The sequence below is a fragment of the Ammospiza caudacuta genome, chromosome 2 (assembly GCF_027887145.1).
Source record: "Ammospiza caudacuta isolate bAmmCau1 chromosome 2, bAmmCau1.pri, whole genome shotgun sequence".
NCBI classification, from domain to species: Eukaryota; Metazoa; Chordata; class Aves; order Passeriformes; family Passerellidae; genus Ammospiza; species Ammospiza caudacuta.
Window position 1 is genome coordinate 17,312,800 of NC_080594.1, and position 20,898 is coordinate 17,333,697.

The window sequence follows — 20,898 nt, forward strand, 5'->3', positions numbered from 1 at the left end:
GGCTCAAAATCAAAATAATTCATACCAAATGCCATACTGGTGGAGTAGCAGACAAACCTGCTTTTTGGCCTTAATCTGATTTCATTACTCACACATACAGTTCAGCAGAGAAATGCTTTGCATTCCGGGAAAGTCCTGATATCACAATCAAGCCCTTACCAGAGACTGAATCTATGTCTAGAATGCCATTTTCTTCAATCAGTTTTAAAGTTAGCTCTGGGCTGCTAAACCCAGTACCTTGCTGTTATTTCTTCTCTATGCTTTGTTTTCCAAATACCAAATTTGTTTACATGTGCATATGTAAAACTTAACACATAGATCACATATGGAAATATTTTTATTCAACCAAGAGATGGACATTTTTCTTAAATGCAAACGCTTTACAAATAACAACCTAAAGGAACTGTTTCCTATGCAGCACCGCCCTTAAAGCTGAACCGAGTCTGGTACACTGGATAGAACCATGCTGAAAAAGTCCTTTTCTTCACCCTGAATTTTAGTTTATCAGAGCAGATGAGACCATTTTCTGTTGTGGAACTCTACAGACACAAAGACATTTCTCATCTCCATGCCATGCTCCCAGGTTTATGACATGAAGATTAGCATTGTAGCTCATGTGGTATGCATGAGCAGAGAACAATAAAGTCCCCAAACCCTGCATTATTAACTGTCAGTAGTATATTACTGTTTTAGCACCCCTTCAGCGTCCAGGCAGTTTCCAAATTAGTGCGTTTTACAGATAAGTATTAAGTATTGTCCATGTTTCCAATCAGTGTATGCATCTCTATTAATCAGAAACAAATAGCCAAACTGACAAACATCCATGCACCATCTCACATTCCCCCCTCGAGTTTCACTTGCACACACTTTGAGGCAGAGACCACATTTCCATCTGGCCTCTGCACAAACCTCAGGCAATGCAGCCATAATCCTGCTCTGGGATTTCTGGCTCCTACTGGAGTACTAATAAGCTTCCTGAAGCAGAATAACATCTGTAATATTCTCTGTACCATCCCACTTGTAAGAGCTAGGCATCCAGGAAAAGACTAAAGTCTAATTTCAAATCCAGAAGCCTACACTAAGGAATATCACATGCTCAGGTTTCTTTTGGTGGCACTTGTATCCTACATACCTTTCACTCCAGGTGCCACACTGTGGAGCAAAAATCCTGCAATGAGATTATTCCCTGTGGCTGGGGTAAATCCTCAACACACTCAGCAACCACTGAAGCCACAGCAACAGCTTGTAAATACATTGCAGGGACAGTGTCTAATCCTAGAGTTTTCAAATACCAACAGGCAAAGGACTGGCTTTTCAGTTGCAAGTAATTGAAGATAATTTTCCTTAATGCTCTTAAACAAGTTTAAAATAAATGTGATGAGACAGTGTCTTGCCTGAATACAAGCTGCTCCCATATAAACAGTTGTTCCAATCGGCTCCCAATAGATTAAGGATTTTCTGAGTGTCCTTTCATTTGGAATTAGACACCCCACTGAATTCCAGTAGCAAAGGCTTTGTGCCATCTGTGGGCTCCAAGCCCATTAATTAGACCTAAGCTGTCAACACAGGCATGTATTCTGCAAAAGGAGGAAATGAGATGGGGATGAGGAGTCACATTTTGTCCTCTCTAGCCCCTCCTATCTAGCTGCTTCCACGGAGGTGAGCAACAAGTTGGACAACACAGTGCAAATTCCTTCTGTATTCTCTTCCATCCACACAGTCAGAGTGTGTTAGCTCTGACACACAGGCAGGGATTAAAACCTCCAATCAAACATCTACCACAACTGCTATTTGAACACTTCTGTCAGCTGTGTCCAGGAAACCCACCCTCAGCCTGGGTGAGCTGCTTGCCAACACAGTCCCCCCTGCACCACCTTGGACACACAGTCCATCTTATCCCTGTCTGGTTTATTCCAGCTGGCCAGTTTGTAAAGCAGGGGATTGCTTTGCAGGATAACCAATCCAGGGCTCAACACAAGAACCATCCTCAGATGTCCTTACCTATAGGGTGCTCAAGAGTAAATTAATGGACTGGCTAAGAAAGAGAAAGAACAGTTTTGTTTCAGTCTTTCTCATAAATATCTTCATTGTTTTACAGTTAGAAGAGAGTTGCAATTTCACACACAAAGAGAGAACAACAGAATTTATTCAGTGTGGTTCAAATCACACTCATGTAAAGAAAGAGACAAGCACAATGCTATCTTCCACCTCTCCTTCAGGAATGTCAAAAAGGGAGCCAATTCTCATCTTGACTTGACATGGCCACCCAAGGAGCTGAAAAGATGAAAAGACACCACCCTCTCAGTGCATTTAAGTTGGCTAAAAAGTGTGATGATTGACCTTCTTCTAATTTGAAGGTGGAGCCCACTCTGTGATGGGTTTTCAGCTATCTGTAGGTGAGAGAAGTTTTTCGAAGTTGCTCAAATTCTGGAGAACTCCCATAAAGAAAAAATGTGTTTTTCATTAACTAGATTATAAGCATTCTGAGACTGTAGACAAAAGTTGGAGGCACAAAACCAAAGTAAAACAGGACTTGACTGGAAGCTTCAGGTAATATCTATAACTTACTATTTAAAATAATTCATTGTCTTTCCTTTCTGTCTTTCCAGAAACTTGCCAGTGTCTGTGTCAAATACATTACCTAGATATGCTGAGAATAAATGAAACAAATTTTGACTTAGATTTAAAATAGCAACTCCTTCTCACCTAAACAGAAAATATAACAAAATGAGAGGCAGAGAGACCAAAAAGTTGACCACAGAGTTTTTCAACTAGAAATGCTACTCTCGGTTTTAAATATAAAGATTTTAAAGGAGATAAAGAATGGGGGGAAAAATTGCTGCATGAGAGGTTATAATAAATTGCCATGAGCCCAATTATTCAGTGTTACAATTGAAACTACCGGGCAGGTTTTGCATTGTGATCTTTCCAGGATTTAGTTTTCAAAGACTAGCTACAAAATTCTCAAAAAACAACAAAGCAGGCAGTCCTGCTAGCATGAGGAAGAACTGCTGAGCAGACCCAGTCTCAGGGTCTCTAGCTGGTCAGAGTGACTCCAAGATACATTAGAAAGTCTCTTTTCCCAGCCCGGCGATCGAAGGAGGAGTCAGAGCTTTCTCGGTCTCGGTTGTTTATTGTTTCTTATCTATAAAATTCTTTCTCTTGGCCTGTCAAGGCCTGCTCAGCAGGACAGCCAGAGGCACTCTGCCCGCCCCCAGGGTCGTGTTATCTTTTTATACTAAAACCAACTACATGTACACTATTTACAATTACTTCCCAATACCTGTCACCTATGTTAGACAGTGAGCTTCTACTCTAAACCAATCCAAAAGTGCCAGCGTCACAGCAGAAGATGGAGGCCAAGAAGAAGAAGGAGAAAGGCTGGACATGCCCAGATTCCTCCATCTTGCTCCCTGAACCCCCATTCAAAACACTCTAAAAATCTATTTTTCACCTCGTGGTAAATTCACTATCATTTTACTTAAACTGTCGTGGCTTGCAGAACCTCATATAAGGTTGGTAATTTGCTCCATGGGTCGAGATCAAAGGCACAGGGCTCTTGGGCTCTGTGCCAGGGTCTCTGAGCCCCCTGGCAGGGGTCTTGTCAATCCAGGACAGCCAGAGGGATGTCCTGAATTCCAACAACCCAGCAGCCCTGCCACTGCGGCCTGAAGGGCAGCTCAGCCCTCGGGCCATGTGCGAAGAGCTGCTCTTCATGCCTGGATCTCACTCCAGACTTTCACTGGGCTGCTACAGGGGCACAGATATGTGGGACAGCATTAGCCACACCAGGCCCTGGAGGAGACAGGATTTGTGGTGAGGCCTCTAATCCCCAGCAAACAATACTGATTAAAAACATCATAACATCGAGATCAATCTTTTAAGGCAGTGAGCTAAGAGTCTTGAAGCTACATGTGAGTGGGAAGGTAAGCTGCCCTGGAAAATTGTTTCCTTCATTCCATGGCTGCAGTAATAAATAACTTGTATTTTTAAGTCAGTTGACCTCTCAACTACCTCACAATTTTCCTCCAAAGAATTCAAATGTTATAAAAAGAATGAAGGCTTATGAGAAGAGAAGCTCCCTGCTACAAGGGCTGTGAGCAGGTCCAGCTGACTACAGGAAAAGGAACAGTTGTGCTGAAGTCATGTAACTGACTGACACAATAAACCAGAATTCAAACCAAGAATGCAAATCACACAGCTTGGTTGCAGTTTGTCTCCAAAATACATCTTGCATGGATATACTACATTTTCCATGTACTTTATCCTAAAAAACCTCACAAGTTAGAAGTCACTTAACTCATCACTGAGATAATCATCCTCAATGTGAAAGAAGGGCTAGGAAAAAAATTAAAAGATGGACAATTTTGGTCCCTGCCCTTGTTCAAGGTTCTACTGACCCAAGTGTCACAGGCCCTTGAAGTAAGCAATGTCTTAACCTTTAAAGGCCATGCTGGGTTTCAAAGGATGCTTCAGAAGGCCAGACATGTAATAAGACAATTCCAATGGAACTGTCTACCAGCATATCTGCTTCAAAAGCAGAAAAGCCCAGCCCCTGGGAGTTTATCCACATCAAATACAGTGTCTATGCTGAAGTAATACTCAAAACTAATAGCAAATATCCTGAAAACCTTAAGATAATTTTGTTTCAACCCAAAAATTTCCTCATAGGCTGACATAAGCTCTTTTCAGTCCCACTAATCTACAGAAATGAGTGAAAAACAGTTTATTTGAAGCTTCCTTTCCTAAAGGCATAGTTACTGTTTTCAAAACCTCCAGCTAAGATCTATGATGTGATTAGATGACCTTTCTCTTGCTCTGAAATTCTCCAGTCTTGGTAGGATACTGCATCCTTGTGGCTCAGGCTGCACCACTGGGGATGCATTTATCTCTCAAGGAGAGAGAATTAGCCTCTTACACTCAGTCTGTGCTCAGGGATTTCTGAGGTTAACAGAGGGGGCACCACATGACAGCACCGAGCACCCTGTAGGGGGTAGGGTGGCTTTCTGGCCATTTGTGTAAGTGGGCAGTGCTGGAGCTTAATCCCAATTAAATCTCATTAGTGCTTCTTAAGAGTTGAATCGTCTGTGGTAGCTAGGAGCACTGAATCAGGCTAAATATTCTATTTTGAGGCAACGTGAGACCAACTCCCCATCCTCTCTAACAATTTCTGCACAACTGAACAGTTTAATTGCAGAGGGGTTTGATGAAGAATGCAGTCACAGGGACAGACACCTCCTAAGAGGTCATTGCTGCAAAGGCTTTGTTAGTATTTGTTAAACAAATTAATACACACATGCAGAGAAATCACTCATCTATTGCTGGAATGCTGCTGTGTATGGCCTGGTACACAAGGCCTGCAACCCTTAAACAATATACAAAACAAACAAGGGATGTTTAAATTGAGAAAAGATTTGAATGCAAATTAGTTAATTCACATCAAAGATTTTAGATTTGAACACTCACATACTAAACTCTAGCACTAAATTATTCTCACCAACAATAATTCAGTAAAAACTAAGGAGTGTCCTTGATGGGAAAAAGCAAGTTTCTTAGAAGCATGTGCCAGTATCTAAAAATTCAAATGTAGAGGAGATGGACCTTTTACAAATAAACTTCAGAAACTCATTGCTGAGTATGAGGTACTGAGTATGTAATATGTGCCAGGGATGCAGGAGAAACAGGGAAAAAAGGCTCTCAGACAGATTCTTTATTTAAACCAGTACCTGTTTTTTTGCCAGGTACTTTTCATGACTTTTGGCTCTTTGCTTTCATCATCATTAGGAAGATCTGAATAACTTGTAACATTATGACTTCAGTGTCAAATTGAAACTTTACTCTTAACTATGTTCATTTGAAAGTTTACTCTTGATGATGTTCATGTGCAGAAAATAACACCATTATTTCTAATACTTCAGCACACAGATTTTAAGGGACCAAAGAAAGGGGGAACTGAGCAGGCATAGTGCTATGCCCAATCTAGGGATCACATTCATGCATAGAATTTAATTCCCTAGAAACAGGAATTCTTTCCAAAGTTCAAAAATGTCCATGTGTCTCATCAGCTACAGCTCACTGCAATATCATCTATTTCCTTTAAAAGGAAATAGTCTTTAAAAGCTATCCTTAGATGTTTGGCTTATCTGAAGCTCTGGATGACAAGAACAGCTCTGGCAGAGAGACTAGCTGATCTACTCGTGTGAAAAGGTCAGTGCCCACAAAGAAAATAAAAAAAAAAAGTAAAAAGTACTCACAACATACACTGATAGTTTAAGACAGAAGTTCACAGTAGGGTAAAATTGTAAAGAGAATTTAGGAAGGTAGCCACCAGAGTAATTACATCTCAGAGGTGGCAAAGAAGCATATTACCCTGAGCCGTGGTGATAAAATCCAGCAGCCCAATTAAGAGGCATGGGATAGCATGGCTTGTCCTGCTTACCCATCTTGTAATCCTCACATTGTTTCTGTTTTACATGCTAATTCAACTACTACAATCCTCTACCAGCAACTTACCCAACAGAAAATGGACAAATTCACTGAATTGTGCATGTAAGGTAACTGGTCACAAAAGACTTGGTCTGAGTGGGTGTTCCCGTTTTTTCCATAATAAATTTTATTTATCTATTGCTCAGGCTACCATTTCCCTGTCAGCAATAAGGAACATCATACCAGACACTAACATGTACAGCCCATTCACTGTCCGAAATCACACTATTAGATTTCCACAACATTTTTTTTTGCAGAATCTCCAGCTGCCATTGGACACACTTTGTGTTTGTCCCAACAGTCTAGCAATGAAACAACCACCATTACATTTACATGACTCTTCCATCAGCAGCCACATCGTTACACCATTTAAAAGGACACCACTCAAAAACACTCTAAGACCCTACAGTACCCAGTCTGTAAAAAATTTATGACTGATTTCCACTCCCACATTCCAAAAAATGAAATACAAAGAGCCAATGGCAGCAACCTCCTTACATAGCTACACGAGATACACAGACAGGGCAGTACAGAGACAATCATAATCCAGGATTCGTCTCAAAAGAGTGAAAATAGCATCATCTGCTACTGCAAAACTCTGTTGTGACTGTAGAAATAAAGCAGCACTTCAGAAATTTGTCTTGTAGATTGCAAGTGTAGAAAAACAAATACAACCCACCCCATTCCAAGCTGCTTCCTGTGAATACCACAGTAATAAAATGACCACCAATAATCATATCATTAATTAGACTTTCATATATTGAAGTGTGATACTGCTGGTTTAGAAAATACTGGTTTTTCTCTGGATCCCTGTATTTTGTTGGACTTTGATATTTTTTAATGGTTTATTATGTATTTATCATATTCTTCATCTCATAGCTTTTTAAGGCTCAAAAAATCCAGATGTTGTAGGCAGAAAAAAAAAAAAGGCAAAAAAAAAACCGCTGTTAAGCTTACAGCAATAGGACAGAAGCACTTCCTTAAAGCCCATGACAGGAATGTTCTTCTGTCAGTCTCTGATACTTAGAAAGGCTTTTTCCAGCTAGCAAAAGTAAGTAAAGCTATAGGAGCTACAGACAGATAATTATATTCCCACCTGTTTCCTTCTAAGGTAGACACAGATAGAACAGACAATCAGCACATGCAAACCTTTTCTTATTTTCAAGCTCTTACATCACAATTCAATCTGCCTTTCCTTCCAATGTAGTGGCATGGTACTGCTGGCAGTACAGCAAAACCAAGGGAAGAATAGACTGGATTAGAACCATCCTTTCCAGAGAAAGTATATATTGATATTGAAGTCTTTTCTTACTTCAACATATACAGAATAAAAAAAAAATTCTAGCAATACACACTGAGATTGAAAAATCAGCACATTCTCTGTATGTTTATATTTCTTTCCTTCTGGGGTCAGTTGATTTCCTAGTGACCCAGAGTAGCTAGTCTCTGAGTGTTAAACAGTGACTATACTTTTTCCTAGGATTATTTTGTTGACAGTGGACTGTGGCTATCTGGACGGCTACTAAAAACTTTGCACATAATTCAGTAACACTGAATTCAGACATCATCAAACCTGCTTCATCACTCCACTCTTCAGCTGGACAAAGGAGAGAAAATGTAACAAAAGGCTCATGGGTTGAGATAAGGACAGTGAGAGATCACTCACCACATTCTGTCAAGACAGGCTCAGCTTGGGGATATTCCTTGAATTTGTTACCAATCAAATCTGAGCAGGACATGGAAAAATGAAACCAAATCATGAAACACCTTCCCCTCACTCCTCCCTTCTTCTCAGGCTTAACTTCACTCCTGATTTTCTCTAACTCCTCACCTACAGTGGTGCAGGGGAATGGGGGAGTGGGATTGTGGTCAGTTCATCACTGCAGTCTCTGCCACTACTTCTCCCTCAGGGGGAGGACTCCTCACACTCTTTCTCTGCTCTGGTGTGAGGCCTCTCCCATAGGAAACAGTTCTTTCCTAACTTCTCCAATATCAGTCTTTTCCATGGGCTGCAGTTCTTCACAGGCTGCTCCAGCGTGGGTTCCTCCCATGGGGACCAAGTCCTTCAGGAACAGATTCCCATGGGGTCACAAGTCCTGCCAGCAAACCTGCTCCTCTCTCAGTGTGGGCTCCTCTCTCTGTGGAGCCACAGCTCCTGCCAAATGCCTGCTCCAGTGTGGGCTTCCCACGGGGTCCCAGCCTCCTATGGGCATCCCCCTACCCTGGCACGGGGTCCTGCATGGGCTGCAGGTGGATCTCTGCAGTTCCATTGACCACCATGATCTGCACCACAGGCTGCAGGGGAGCCCCTGCTCTGGCATCTGCAGCACCTCCTCCTCCTCCTTCACTCACTTTGGTGTCTGCAAAGCTGTTTCTCTCTTTTATCTTCACTCTTCTCTTTCAACTGCAATTGCTGCTGGGCAACTTTTTCCTTCTCAAATATTTTACCCCAGAGGTGAAACCACTTTTGCTGATGGGATTGGCCTTGACCAGCAGAGCCGGTTGTCCTTGGCTCTGTTGGTATAGGAGAAGCTTCTGGCAGCTTCTCAGAGAAGCCACCCTTGTAGCCCCCTGCTACCAAAGTTTTGCCACACAAACCCAATACACAGCACAAGAACTCTCATGACCTCAGGTGCCTTCTCAGGACATCATTAGACACCACCCAACACTCCTGGAGCAGCAGCTGCTGCTGACAGAATGAAAATGATAAGTTGCTTGAACCAGACCTTGTGTGACTTGCTGCTCATTAGTCACCTCTATCATTTTCAGAGATCTTTTTTGAAAAATTTTAACTTAAAAGCACAAGCACTAATGGTAATCACAGCCTCTCTGCTCAAGAAAACCTTGTGGATAGTGAAAGCTGTTAAATCCAGTAAGGAAACAGATGGACTAGGTGGATTTTTGGTTCAGCCTAGGATTATTAAGACCTAAATATACTTTTGCAACCTAATTTACAGATTTCTTTCTTCTTTATTATCACTCACACCTTTGCTTAGTTGGTATTGCCCTAATGTACCCCTACCACGGATAACTGAGAATGACTGCAGTTAAAGCCTACGGTATGTATGGATCACTTGGAACAAACAAAGAATGGTTGAGTCCTCCTGGGTGGAAATAAGAAACTGGCAAAGCCTGTCAAACCATCAGCATCATCAGTGTCAACATCCCTTGCAAGCTGGGCACAATTTGTATTTGAATGAGGCTGTAAAACCCCATATAATTCCACCTTGTTCTCCAAATACATTACTTATGCTTATTTTTATGCACTCACTAAGCAACTCATGGTTGTCAGTGTTCTTCACTTGTCTAAGTAAATAAACTCTCACCACTGAGAGTTTCTCTATAGGCAATCAAATCTCATCAAACATGACTCTGAACACCCTTCCTTCTACTCTGACAGCAGCTCTGTCATTTTGCCAGTTTTGTACAGACACATTAAGATAACTACAAATTGTTTGTATGCTATGACACAAAGAGCAGAAAGTGCTGCATGACAGTGATCCCCATTCCAATGCAGTCACACAGAAGGGTTCGAAACACATCAGGTTACTGTAATATTTCATCAAGTGAAAGAAGATATTTGCGGGAATATGGCAAGCTCTGCAGAGAAAGCTGTGCCACACCAACTTCCATATCTTAAAAGAAAGGTTGCTTGTCCATTATAGTACAGCCTGACACACAGAGATTGCACACTCTGTACAACCAGCCATAGTCAAAAGTCACATGGCTGAAGTGCCAGTGTCTAAGACAACTTTTCAGATTAGCCCCTCAAAGACTTCTGCTGGCACTTTAAGAACACTAAATAAACCAAACAAACTCTGTCATTTTGGCTATTCTGTATGTAGCACTTATTTTTCTTAGCATTTAAACTGTTCTGAGAAAGGATTATTTTAGTAAACAATGCAGTTTCAGGGAGCAAGAGTTCTTATGATATTTGAGTGTAGACAGATAGTGGTGGGGTTTTAGCCCAGAACAGCTCTCATAAGCAAGATTATCACAGAAAAGCAAGTTTTGCCAGTAATAATGTATTTCTTATAGCCTGGTATGTATTATGTTTAAAAGTTTGAGATATTGTTTAATAAGTGAATGTTCTTTATCAATTACCCATGAGATGTACTTACCTCTGAGCCTGAAATACTTGAGATGGTTGGCAATAGCCTGCTCAACAGATTCATCAGGGCAGATCTTAACTCCGCTGGGAAAGAGAATGGATCGCTTCCTCCGTAGCTGCACGTGCCTGTGGAACTGCTCAGCATCCATGATGCCATGAGGCTTTTCCAAGCCAGGAGGCAGAGAGGGCTTTGCCAACTGCCAGTCACTGAGCTGAGGGGCTGGTGAAACATCTTTAGCCTGTCCTCCTCCTGCAGCTGTGAAATTAAAATCGCACAAATTTCTCAGATGAGATAATGATGCAACCATCCCTATCTTCATGCCACTTCTGTGTCTCTGAAGGACATTGCTGTGCTTTTTCCTGTTAACAGAACCTGTCCCTGACTGTGATGTTATAAAGAACCTTAAGCTCTTTACAATATCCCATCAAATGGTAAAATAGCATAAGTCTCTAGCCCTTTGAATTCTAATGCCTTGCGTTTAACTTTCCGTCTGCCATTAGGCTTAAGGCAATGGAACTATATTTGTGAACAAACACCTATTTGGAAGCTTTCAGGGCTTTTCAGAATTAAAAGAAACAATTGAGAAATAATCCTACTCCCTACTTTCTTTCCATAACAGATTTGTCTACCTTGCAAAAAGAAGGCTGCTTGAATTGACACTTAAACTTCATCAGCAGAGACAGGTCTCCACTCTATTACAGAAGGGGGTGAAAAAGAGGAATAAAAGGCCTCATGAGCTTCATGTTGGGGTTTTTTTGGTGGTGGTTTTTTTTTTTTTTTTTTTTGTTTTAGGGGGTTTTTTTGTGTGCATGTGTGTTTTGTTTTTAATTCCCTCTTACATTAGATGTTCCACATCATTCCAGAGGAAACATGAGGAAACAGCTGAGGTAAGAACATGTATATTGAGATTTAGTCTGACAGTCTAATTTTCCATCCTTTAAAGTCAATTGATATGAAATTATTTAACTCAAGTTCTTTCATTTTTTTTCCTGGAAAACATGCCTGAAAAACAATCACAACCAATCATTTATTAGAGAAAGAATAATAATAACTCTATGGCATTTGTCATCCAATAGATTATGGGTTTATTCTGCAGCTTCATAGTCAGTAGACCTTTGACTTTTATGACTGAAAGATGAAAGGCATGGTTATTTTTATGGTGTATTAATAATCCCCTCTGTTGCAGAAGATCACCAGATGGTAGAGCAGAGGCAGAAAGAACATCAAAAAAGGTCTCTAAGGCAAACCACCAATCTTTACACAAACTGACACGTGTTCAGTGCCCATATGTAGAAAATTAAACCTTACTTTTTAAGATTTAACACAAAATTAATAAAGGAAAAGGAAAAGTGAAAAAATTACCAGCATTTAACATCTCAAAGTTGAAAAAAATTGCCTCCTATAGCTAATTCTACACTCAAGGCAAGACAAATGTGCAGTTATACCACCTGGAAATCAGCCTAACTATTCCATATTTACACTGCTATCACAGCACAGATTTGACCAAACATTTCTCTGTATTAGTCCCCTTTGTTACAATTAAATCAGACAAGTATTTCTAATTCTATCCACTGCCATAGCTAATTTTGTAAACAAGAACATAAGAAAGATGTCTGCATTACCTGCAACTGTTTGAAAATCTGTGTTAATCATTCCCGGAAGGCAAAGAAAGATTTTCCACATGAAGCCAAACATACTTATTTGTGTAATTAAAAAAAAAATAAAAGCAAAATAATCCCAATTCCTTTTAGCAAAAGAGCTGTTGTCTTTACCGTAGCCTTGACCCAACCAAGAGCATTGCACTTCTTGAAAATGTCTTGATGTCACATATCGTTATCTTTGGAGAAAGCATTAGGTAAAAAAAGTCAACCAATACATCCTGGTTCTGCTCTTTTCAAAGACACTTTTCTGCTTTAGTGAAGAAACAAGAAAAGGTGATTGAAGTAGACTCCTTGGAGCTAGCAGATGGACTGACACAATTTTTTAATTTTAATCTGGCCAGCTAAGCTCTTTACCAGGGCTTGTCATACCATTAACAGACAGTCCAAACAAGGACAGCACCTTTCACATTTAATTAACCACGCTTTTTCATTGGCCTTTCAATTTCTGCTCTTTTTTAAAATCCTGCTGGCCACAAAACATCATGGGGAGCGCACTAATCTCCAGTAGAAAGTCTCATGTGTTTTGTCTTCTGCTTGTACAAATATAGACACATATATAAATACATGACTGGTTAAGCACCATTGTATATGTAAACACTGAGCTACCTCTCTGTGGGACTGTTTCCTCTGGTTACAGGGCTGCTGTCGAGTCTGTGCTGAAGGAGAAAGTCTTGTGCTGTTCCACCACTATCCCCTGCACCCCAAAAGCAGGGCTTCCTCCAAACATAAAGCCAGGGCAAGTCATGACTCTTTCATTTCTGTTCAGGTATTACCTGACATGAGCAGCAGCAAGAAGTGATTACAGATAGCTGATCAGCAAAGGAAACCACAGAAAGGACAGAGCACAGGAAAGCAGCAGCACTCTCAGTTCCCATCCAGGGTCAGCTCACTGTAGAAACGTGTATGGAAGCTGCCCTGCAATGGCAGACTGCATTCAGACCCCCAGGAAATCTCCTTCAGGGCTGTCTTCTGCATGGTGTTACTCAGGAGTTCCTAGTTACTGTGTTCAGATCACTCTGAACAAACTCCAGGTTTGGCTATAGTGACTATTTTTGGTAGTGGTTTTGTATAAGTATTTCAAAGCTGGATTCCCAGGTGTCTGCCTGCAAAGCTTTTACACAGAGCTCCTTAGGCAGTACAACACTCACTTCTCTCTTCTAGCTGCTCTACTGAACTGCCAGCAATTCACATATCAGGAATTATCAGCAGTATTACACATATAACACTCACAGGAGTCAAATAAAATTACCTTTGTTTTTAGGCTCTGTCTCTGACATCTAACAGACTCTAGCTGATATTTTTCAAAACAACATACTTTCTTTGGTTCTCCCCTCTCCACCCCAAAATTATTAAATTACACTTAAAGTTTAACCACTGAGCTGCTTGAACACCCCCAGTTTTCTTAGAATCAGACATTTTGGATCCATCAAACCATCACTGCAGACCTAGTCTGGCTCTACCAAGTTCATCATGATGCTGGCAGCACTATGCTGGAGCTATACATGGAACAGCAGAGACAACACTGCACTGGTGCCCAGACACTGTTCCACAGTCCTATTCAGCATGTCTGGGTAGAGACAGCAACTTCTGAGGCCAGCTTGGGTATCTTTACTGTGACCCTGGATCCAACACAGAGCAGCTTTATTTTTTAATCCTCTGCAGAAACTCATGCTTTCAATGTCATGAATGCTTTGGCTCGCATTACCCTGCACAAATGCAATTGGATCAAGGTTAGAAATGTTACACACACTTACAAAGGTAAAAGCTATCTTACCTCCAGAACACTTGACAACTAATCCCTTTACAGAATACACATACTTCAGTAAAAATATGAATCCCAGTTAAAAGTTTTCTTGGAGAGTTTTTTAGTTTTACAGTATTGTTGTTTCTTTCATCGACAAAGTACTCAAAGGTACTCAGAATGTGAAGAGTATAAAAATAATTTCTGTCAAAATTTGTTTTCTATGGTATGGTTATGTCAGTTTCTGTGAAATAAAATATTTTAAAAGTGTAAATTCAGTTTTATTAATATTAGTTTGCTATTGATTTTATATTTAAGTGATTTCAGCCCTGAAATGTAGACTTGCAACAGCTGAAAATCTCATATATTTATTATAGTAAAAGGTATATATAAAAGCATAATCTTTTAAAGTTTCTTAAAATAAGCAAAACAACTCTTGCATTAGATTTCCAAAATAATTGAGGAAAATTAACTCCTTCCTTGGTTTGACAAAAGCCTTTACAGTAACACTTTGTATCAGAAAACATAAAATTCTTCGTTTTCAGCATCCAAGTTCCATCTCTTCAAAAGTATTCAAGCAAAGCACTCTTGCTCAATGAGAAAAAAAGGGAAGTGTAATTCTAGTGACACAACACACCAAGTCATCCCAGTACCTCCAAAAATAAAGACAGTTTTCTGACAGTTTGCATTTCTGAAAAGAAACATGTATTTTCATATAGCAAATGGGATTAGCTGAATTACAGTTCTCTACAGAGCAATGCTCACTGAAATACTGCTACAGCATACATACCATTCTAAATAAAGTCCCTGTTTTTCAAATGCAATTTATTAAAAAAGCTGAATCTACCTGTAACTAAAAAAAATGTCAAATAAAGGATTAATGAAAATGCCTCTAATAAAGAGCCACACCATGGCCTATACCCACTATCTCCAAACTCATGAGGTTTACTATCCAGAATCTAAATTGTCTCCCTGAGTGTACAAAAAAGATGGCTTTATGGCATTTGACAGGATTCACCAACAAAATTCCCAGTCAGTTTAGCAGAGACAATTAGGTTAGACAAAACTTGTTCACTTGTGCAGTTTCTGTGGTTGCTGTGGCCAAGCATTCACCATCATCACTTTTTGCTTGTGGTCTGGCAAACTCCTCCCAGGAATAAACAAATTCTGAGGCTGGTTAAACTTCCAGCTGATGAAATTCAGCCCACCATAGCCTGTTGTACTGCCACCTCTTCCATCATACAGAACCATAAAGAATTAGGAAGTGAGATCAACCAAATTAATCTCATACTTATCAATGGTGTCCATGTAATGTAAACCTATTCCCAGCATTCCTCCTTTTCTCAACTGCTGACCAGAAATCTCTTACCTTGTTCAACAGTCACAGATGATCCCAGTGTCTGTGCTTCTCTTTGAACTTCAATTTCCAACTTCAGTTTGGTTGGGCAGAATTATTACTGTTAGTCTTGGTTTTATTCAACACATTTTCAATTCTGAGATTTTTCAAGTCTCATGCTGCAACTCCTGCTTTTCCACCTAGAAAACAGTTGTCTTCTTTTTGCTTGTTTCAGTTTCTTTTTTTGTGGGGTGGGGATGGGTGCCAGAAGCAGCATTCTGCTTCTCTGTCCTAACCAAGAGGAAAGTGTTACTACTGTGGCTCTCAAGTTTTTATTATTTTCTAAGGTGTAGTACTTCCAGAGCACCGAAAGCCCAGGTCAGGATCAAGTTCCAGGAGGTGAGTACCACAAAAGCCCAGATGAACTGCAATTATTCCATGCCTGCAGTTCAATTGCTAAAACCCAACAGTCCCCTCATAGTTAAAAAATGAACAAAAACCCCAAAATACTTACTTGCAGATTGGCTTCTCCAGGTCTTAATGAAAACTAAGTGTCTATTTTTATATTTTTCCTGGCAGATTTACTTCCTACAAGTTACTTCACTTCTACCTTATTTCTTGAGTTGTGCAGTACCTTAAACAGATCTCCATGACTGAGATGTCTTCATGGAAGCAATTTTCTGGTCCCACAGACAGAATGCAGCAGTTTCTTTTAAAGAAAATGAGTGCATTTCACTACAACTGATTGCCTTAAAACAAAAATCACACAGCTTTGGGTAAAGAGCCTTACAGAGACTGGTTTGCTTTGAAATACCTTGTCACTCCATAATTTCAGTTAAAATAATATATATATTTTTATATAAAAAATATATAGGGCTTTATATAGGAAATAGAAATACAAGAGATGTGCAAAAAGGTCTGAGTCAGTCTGGTTAAAAAGTTAACTTTGGGGAGTTCCAGCAAGTAAAAAGGAAGCATGAAGGTACCTGGAATGCAGCTTCTTCCACTAGAGACACTTCCTAGCATTTACCACATAGCTGGTAAATGCAAATGGCTGGAAATGGGGTGGGTTGTAGCTGATGGCCCCATAAATCACTGGGTGAGACATTTGGGTTTAAAACACACATGTCAGAACCCAGGACATTCCTCTGATTGCTCTGGAGGACTCAAGACCCTGGCAGAGGGCTCAGAGACCTTGGTATGGAGTCAAAGACATCTGTGCCTTTGATTTTAACCTATGGAAACAATTACCAGCTTTGTACAAAGAGTTACAAGGTTTGAACTGAATGATAGTGGATATATCACAGGGTGAAAATGTAGAATTTTGGGGATTTAAAACGGGGGTTCAAGAGGCAAAATGGAGGAATCTGGGCATGTCCTGTCCTCCTTCTTCTTCTTGTCCTCCACCTTCTGCTGTGATGGTGGCACTTCTGGATTGGTTTAGAGTAGAGACAGACTGTCTAACACAGGTGATAGGTATTGGAAAATTATTGTAAATAAAGTACATGTAGGTTTTAGTATAAAAAGAGAACACTGCCCTGAGGGCGGTCAGAGTGCCTCAACCTGACCTTCTGGACAAACCTCTGCAGGTCCAAAAGAGAATGTATTAGATAAGAGGAAATAAACAACCTTGAAAACCAGAGCTGAGGAATCCCAACGACTTCTTCAAGCGCAGGGCTGGGAAAAACAACTCTGTAATACCTCAGGAGCCATTTCAGCAACAAGGAACCCAAGACACACATACTGCATATGTACCTAAAAAGCAGTCAGGTGGTGTGTGATACTCTGAACTTGTGAGTTAATCATAGCAGCTGGGAAAAGAATGGTGACAACCACAGTCAGCAACTTCTGGAGATAATTTTAATATCAAATGCATTGGCATTCTCATAGCACATATGTAAGAAATCTAAAAAGGCAATCCTTTTGTGTTATAAAATGAATTTAGAAAATTGCATACATTATTTTGCTTTTACATATCTATAAGCCAGTCAATCTAAAAAGGAACCAATTGCTTGGTGATAAAATCTAACTTTACCATAAGGAAAACCCCAATTTGTTTTTCATAAGGGAGCACTGAAAACATGATTCAATTAAGAAAGGTGTAGAGAAAGGGAACACACTTCTGCATTGTATCTTTTGTTTTACAATAAATACATGGATTATTCTTGTAAGTAATGCTGGTGTTGTGATTTAGGTGTTGAAAGACAACTCTGGGATGGGAGGGAAAGATGTTGGGAGGCAGGCAAAGAAGGGGTAGTGCCAAACTACAGAATTAAACTAGAAACAAAGACAAAAAACATACAGTCATTGCACAAGGCTGCTCACAGCTATACAGAAGGTAACTGTGCTCAACAAATTGTTTTAAAATTCTCTCCCCCACAGAAAGAATGCTTCCTGCTTTGAGAAAAAATAAGGGGGAGTGGAGGGGTGTTGGATGACTGTACAGAACCTGAAATAATAACTGGATTTTCCAGAAGCCAGGTTTCAGAGTTGTCTTGAGGGAAGGGGCCCTGAGAATTCTGCAATGACAAAAATGCTTGCATTGGGTTGCCCTCAATATTTATTTTAACTTTCTGTTGTGTTTCCAGCTTTAAGAGCTCTGGTTTTGTAGACTATTTTGTGACACAAGTGGTTTTGTTGGTTATCTGACACACAGTCCTTCTGAAGGGTAAGATGTCACTTCAGTAAAGTTACAGTGGGGAACAGGAGAAAGCATCCTTTTACAACAGTCACCTTCTAACGCGCAGTGAGTACAGAGAAAGTGCACACAGCAAAATGTGATCACTGTTCAAGGAAAAGCTACATAAATACAAATTAACACAATGATGAACTTGTCTTAGTTTATCAAATCAAGTCTGAGTTCAAACACTTAATATTCAGTCATCATTACTCAATTCTCCTAAGCAAGATAAAAATCCTATTTGTCTTATATGTAAATCCCATATCTTAATGACCTTATTTTTCAGTAAAATGCCTCAGACTTTTGAGGTTGTTAGGCCACAGCCTGCTTGCCTTGCTAATGCAGGTGATGCCTTATGATTTGCAGGAATTATTCCCCAAAATCAGATGAACAGCATTAAAAATCTACTACCTACACATACTGTATTGGTATGTACTTTGAGAGCAAGTTTGCTTCTAAAATCTGATAAGAAAAAAAAAAAAACTTAAAAGAAAATACACTCCCAACTTTGAAGTATTTCAACAGTCACTCGCAAACAAATGTCTTCCCCTTGTGGAAACACACTTATGAAAATGCTAGGAAGGGGGAAAATATATTTTTTTTAAAAATCATCAAAATTCATGAGCCTCAAATCTTGGCAGAATTTTCTGACACACGCAGATTACTTCTGTATATAATCAGAAACAAAACAAAAAATACATCTCTAAAGAGAGTCAACATTAAATCCTTAAAGTAAAAAAATACATAGTATTCATTCTATCTGTATCAGCTGCAAATCAAGAGACATAATACAAGATCCAGATCCTGTCTTCAGGCCTGACTCCTACATGACCATCCCTGTTTATATAAAATTATAAAGAACAGGCTCCAAAAGACACAAGTATTTTTACATCCTTGAGGCATATCTGTAAGCAGCTTTCATATTCCAAGAACCAACTAGCAATTCATATGCACTAGCTTTAACTTACATATTTACATTCTTATCTACAACCTTCTCCTTTCCCCCTTCCAGCATCTTAAGACCACAAAACACCAGTGAAAAAAAAACCTTTAAATAAATACATGCTGAGCAAAAAGTACTCCTTGTGGCTTTTTTTTTTTTCCTTCTCTGCAAGACAGGAAAAGACCAAACTAAGCAGAGTTCCAGTTACTTTATACAGCAGTATCCTTTGCCAGGTCTGCCTTATTAGATTTATTAGCTGCTGCTGCCACTCTGCTGTTGAAAGTGCAGTTGCAAGATCAGGTCCCGAATTTCTTCTCTCTTGTTTCTGATCAGCTGACGAGGGAACCAATTCTCCAGATGCAGTGGTTGTTCAAAATTAACTATGGGATTCTGGTAAGAGAAAAGGGAATATTTATAGAATTGATTTCCTAACACAAGCTTCAGAAAGGATTTCAAACCCTTCCACTCTGCTGAGATTGAGGAGGCACAAACAAATTTCCATACAAGACTGCCAGCCCTTAAAATCAGATTGCAGTTCATTCATCATAATCACACATATATGTACCCTTGCTAAAAGGTAAACACCAAACAGGTTTTCATCACTTCTCTTAAAGATACATCAGTATTAACTCATATTTAAGGCAGATTTCACGTATTTTGACAAATATATAGCAACTATAGCAAAGAATCAATCTCATGTGGTCCAGAATCCTGAGATTTTGCTGTCTCAAGCACGTGGTTTTTCTGTTGTAAGCAGGTCTTCTGACAGGACAACAAAAAGCAAGAATACTGATAACAGTTTTAGCAGGACATGAGAAGGGGAGAATTTGGAACAAAAGAGGATGGCAAAATGAAATAGATGAAAGGTGCTGGCAGATTTTGTAGTTAAGACTACAATATCACATCTGATTTGCCAAAATCAATTTCTTTTCTTTCCCTCTTCAGTCTTTTGCCATGCTTATATTTTACCTTCTCCTTCCTTTCAATAAAGTAATATATTATAAATTGAAACAGTAAACTTAAGAACACATCATGATTTGCAGTCTATGAGTCTTTATGACAATTTACAAAAACCTTGTCTCAAAACTTGCTTCTTCAAGAAGAACAAGACCCCCTTGTTACAGAATGGGCAGTTCAAAAGCCTTGGTAAGTAAGTAATTCCATTTTCCCCCTGCACAAGAGCTCAACCCATCTATTAGAGAACCACAGAATGGTTGGGGATTGAAGGAACTTCTGGAGTTTTGTATCCAACCAGACATTCCTGGCTTCCAGCAGAGCACCTCTCCTCATTGGGTCCCCTGTCACTCAGGTCAGGGACTCTCCAGGAAGCTGTCAGGTTAAAGTCACCCCAAAGGTCCAGGGTCTGTGAATATGAGGCTGCTTTTACCTATCCAAAGAGGCCTCATGCACTTGTACTTGATCAGGTGGCTGACAGCAGATGGCCACTGCTATGTCACCCATGGTGCTCTGCTCTCAGAACCTCTCGGATGGCTCCTCATCCAGCCCTAGGCATAGATCCATGCATTCCAGCTGACCCACATGAAGGACAACTCTGCCTCCTTGTGCTCTGTGCCTGTGCATTTCCAAGAGCCCATATCCATCCATAGCACTCCTGCTATGGATGTACATCCCACATGATGCATCCAACATCATCCCCATGACCTGGACAAGATCACAGCCTGAAACTGCACACAGAGCTCCAATCTGCCCACCCTCCCCCAGTGGGTGTACCTGTGTACAGGTGCTGTGGAATGGCAATCTGATCTGTTCTACAGCAGAAAAGCCAGTCCCCTGCCCAAGGCCTCACACAAGGCTCTGCATGCACAAGAATCTCAGAGAATGCAACCACACGCATCAAACAAGCAGAGCCATGAAAAGGACAGGGTAAAGGGCAGTGTGCTGATCAGGGGGAGGAAGACTCGGGGATACCCTAAAAGAA

At 40.1% G+C, this 20,898-nt stretch overlaps 2 protein-coding genes across 8 annotated transcripts in view; both read right to left on the reverse strand.

Moving 5' to 3' along the window:
* The window catches only part of IMPG2 (interphotoreceptor matrix proteoglycan 2), a 53,119-nt gene extending 40,826 nt beyond the window's left edge, over nt 1–12,293 (reverse strand). Inside the window, exons 1-2 of the mRNA XM_058800362.1 lie at nt 12,214–12,293; nt 10,608–10,861 (exon numbers count right to left, since the gene is read on the reverse strand). Coding sequence (XP_058656345.1) covers nt 10,608–10,861; nt 12,214–12,293 — 334 coding nt within the window. The remainder of the gene's footprint in view (nt 1–10,607; nt 10,862–12,213) is intronic.
* A 4,902-nt stretch (nt 12,294–17,195) lies between these two features.
* SENP7 (SUMO specific peptidase 7) overlaps nt 17,196–20,898 on the reverse strand; it is a 43,021-nt gene continuing 39,318 nt past the window's right edge. For all 7 annotated transcript variants that reach the window (XM_058821909.1, XM_058821894.1, XM_058821880.1 and 4 more), the window contains one exon: nt 17,196–19,349. In XM_058821909.1, coding sequence (XP_058677892.1) covers nt 19,212–19,349 — 138 coding nt within the window. In that variant the 3' untranslated portion in view covers nt 17,196–19,211. The remainder of the gene's footprint in view (nt 19,350–20,898) is intronic.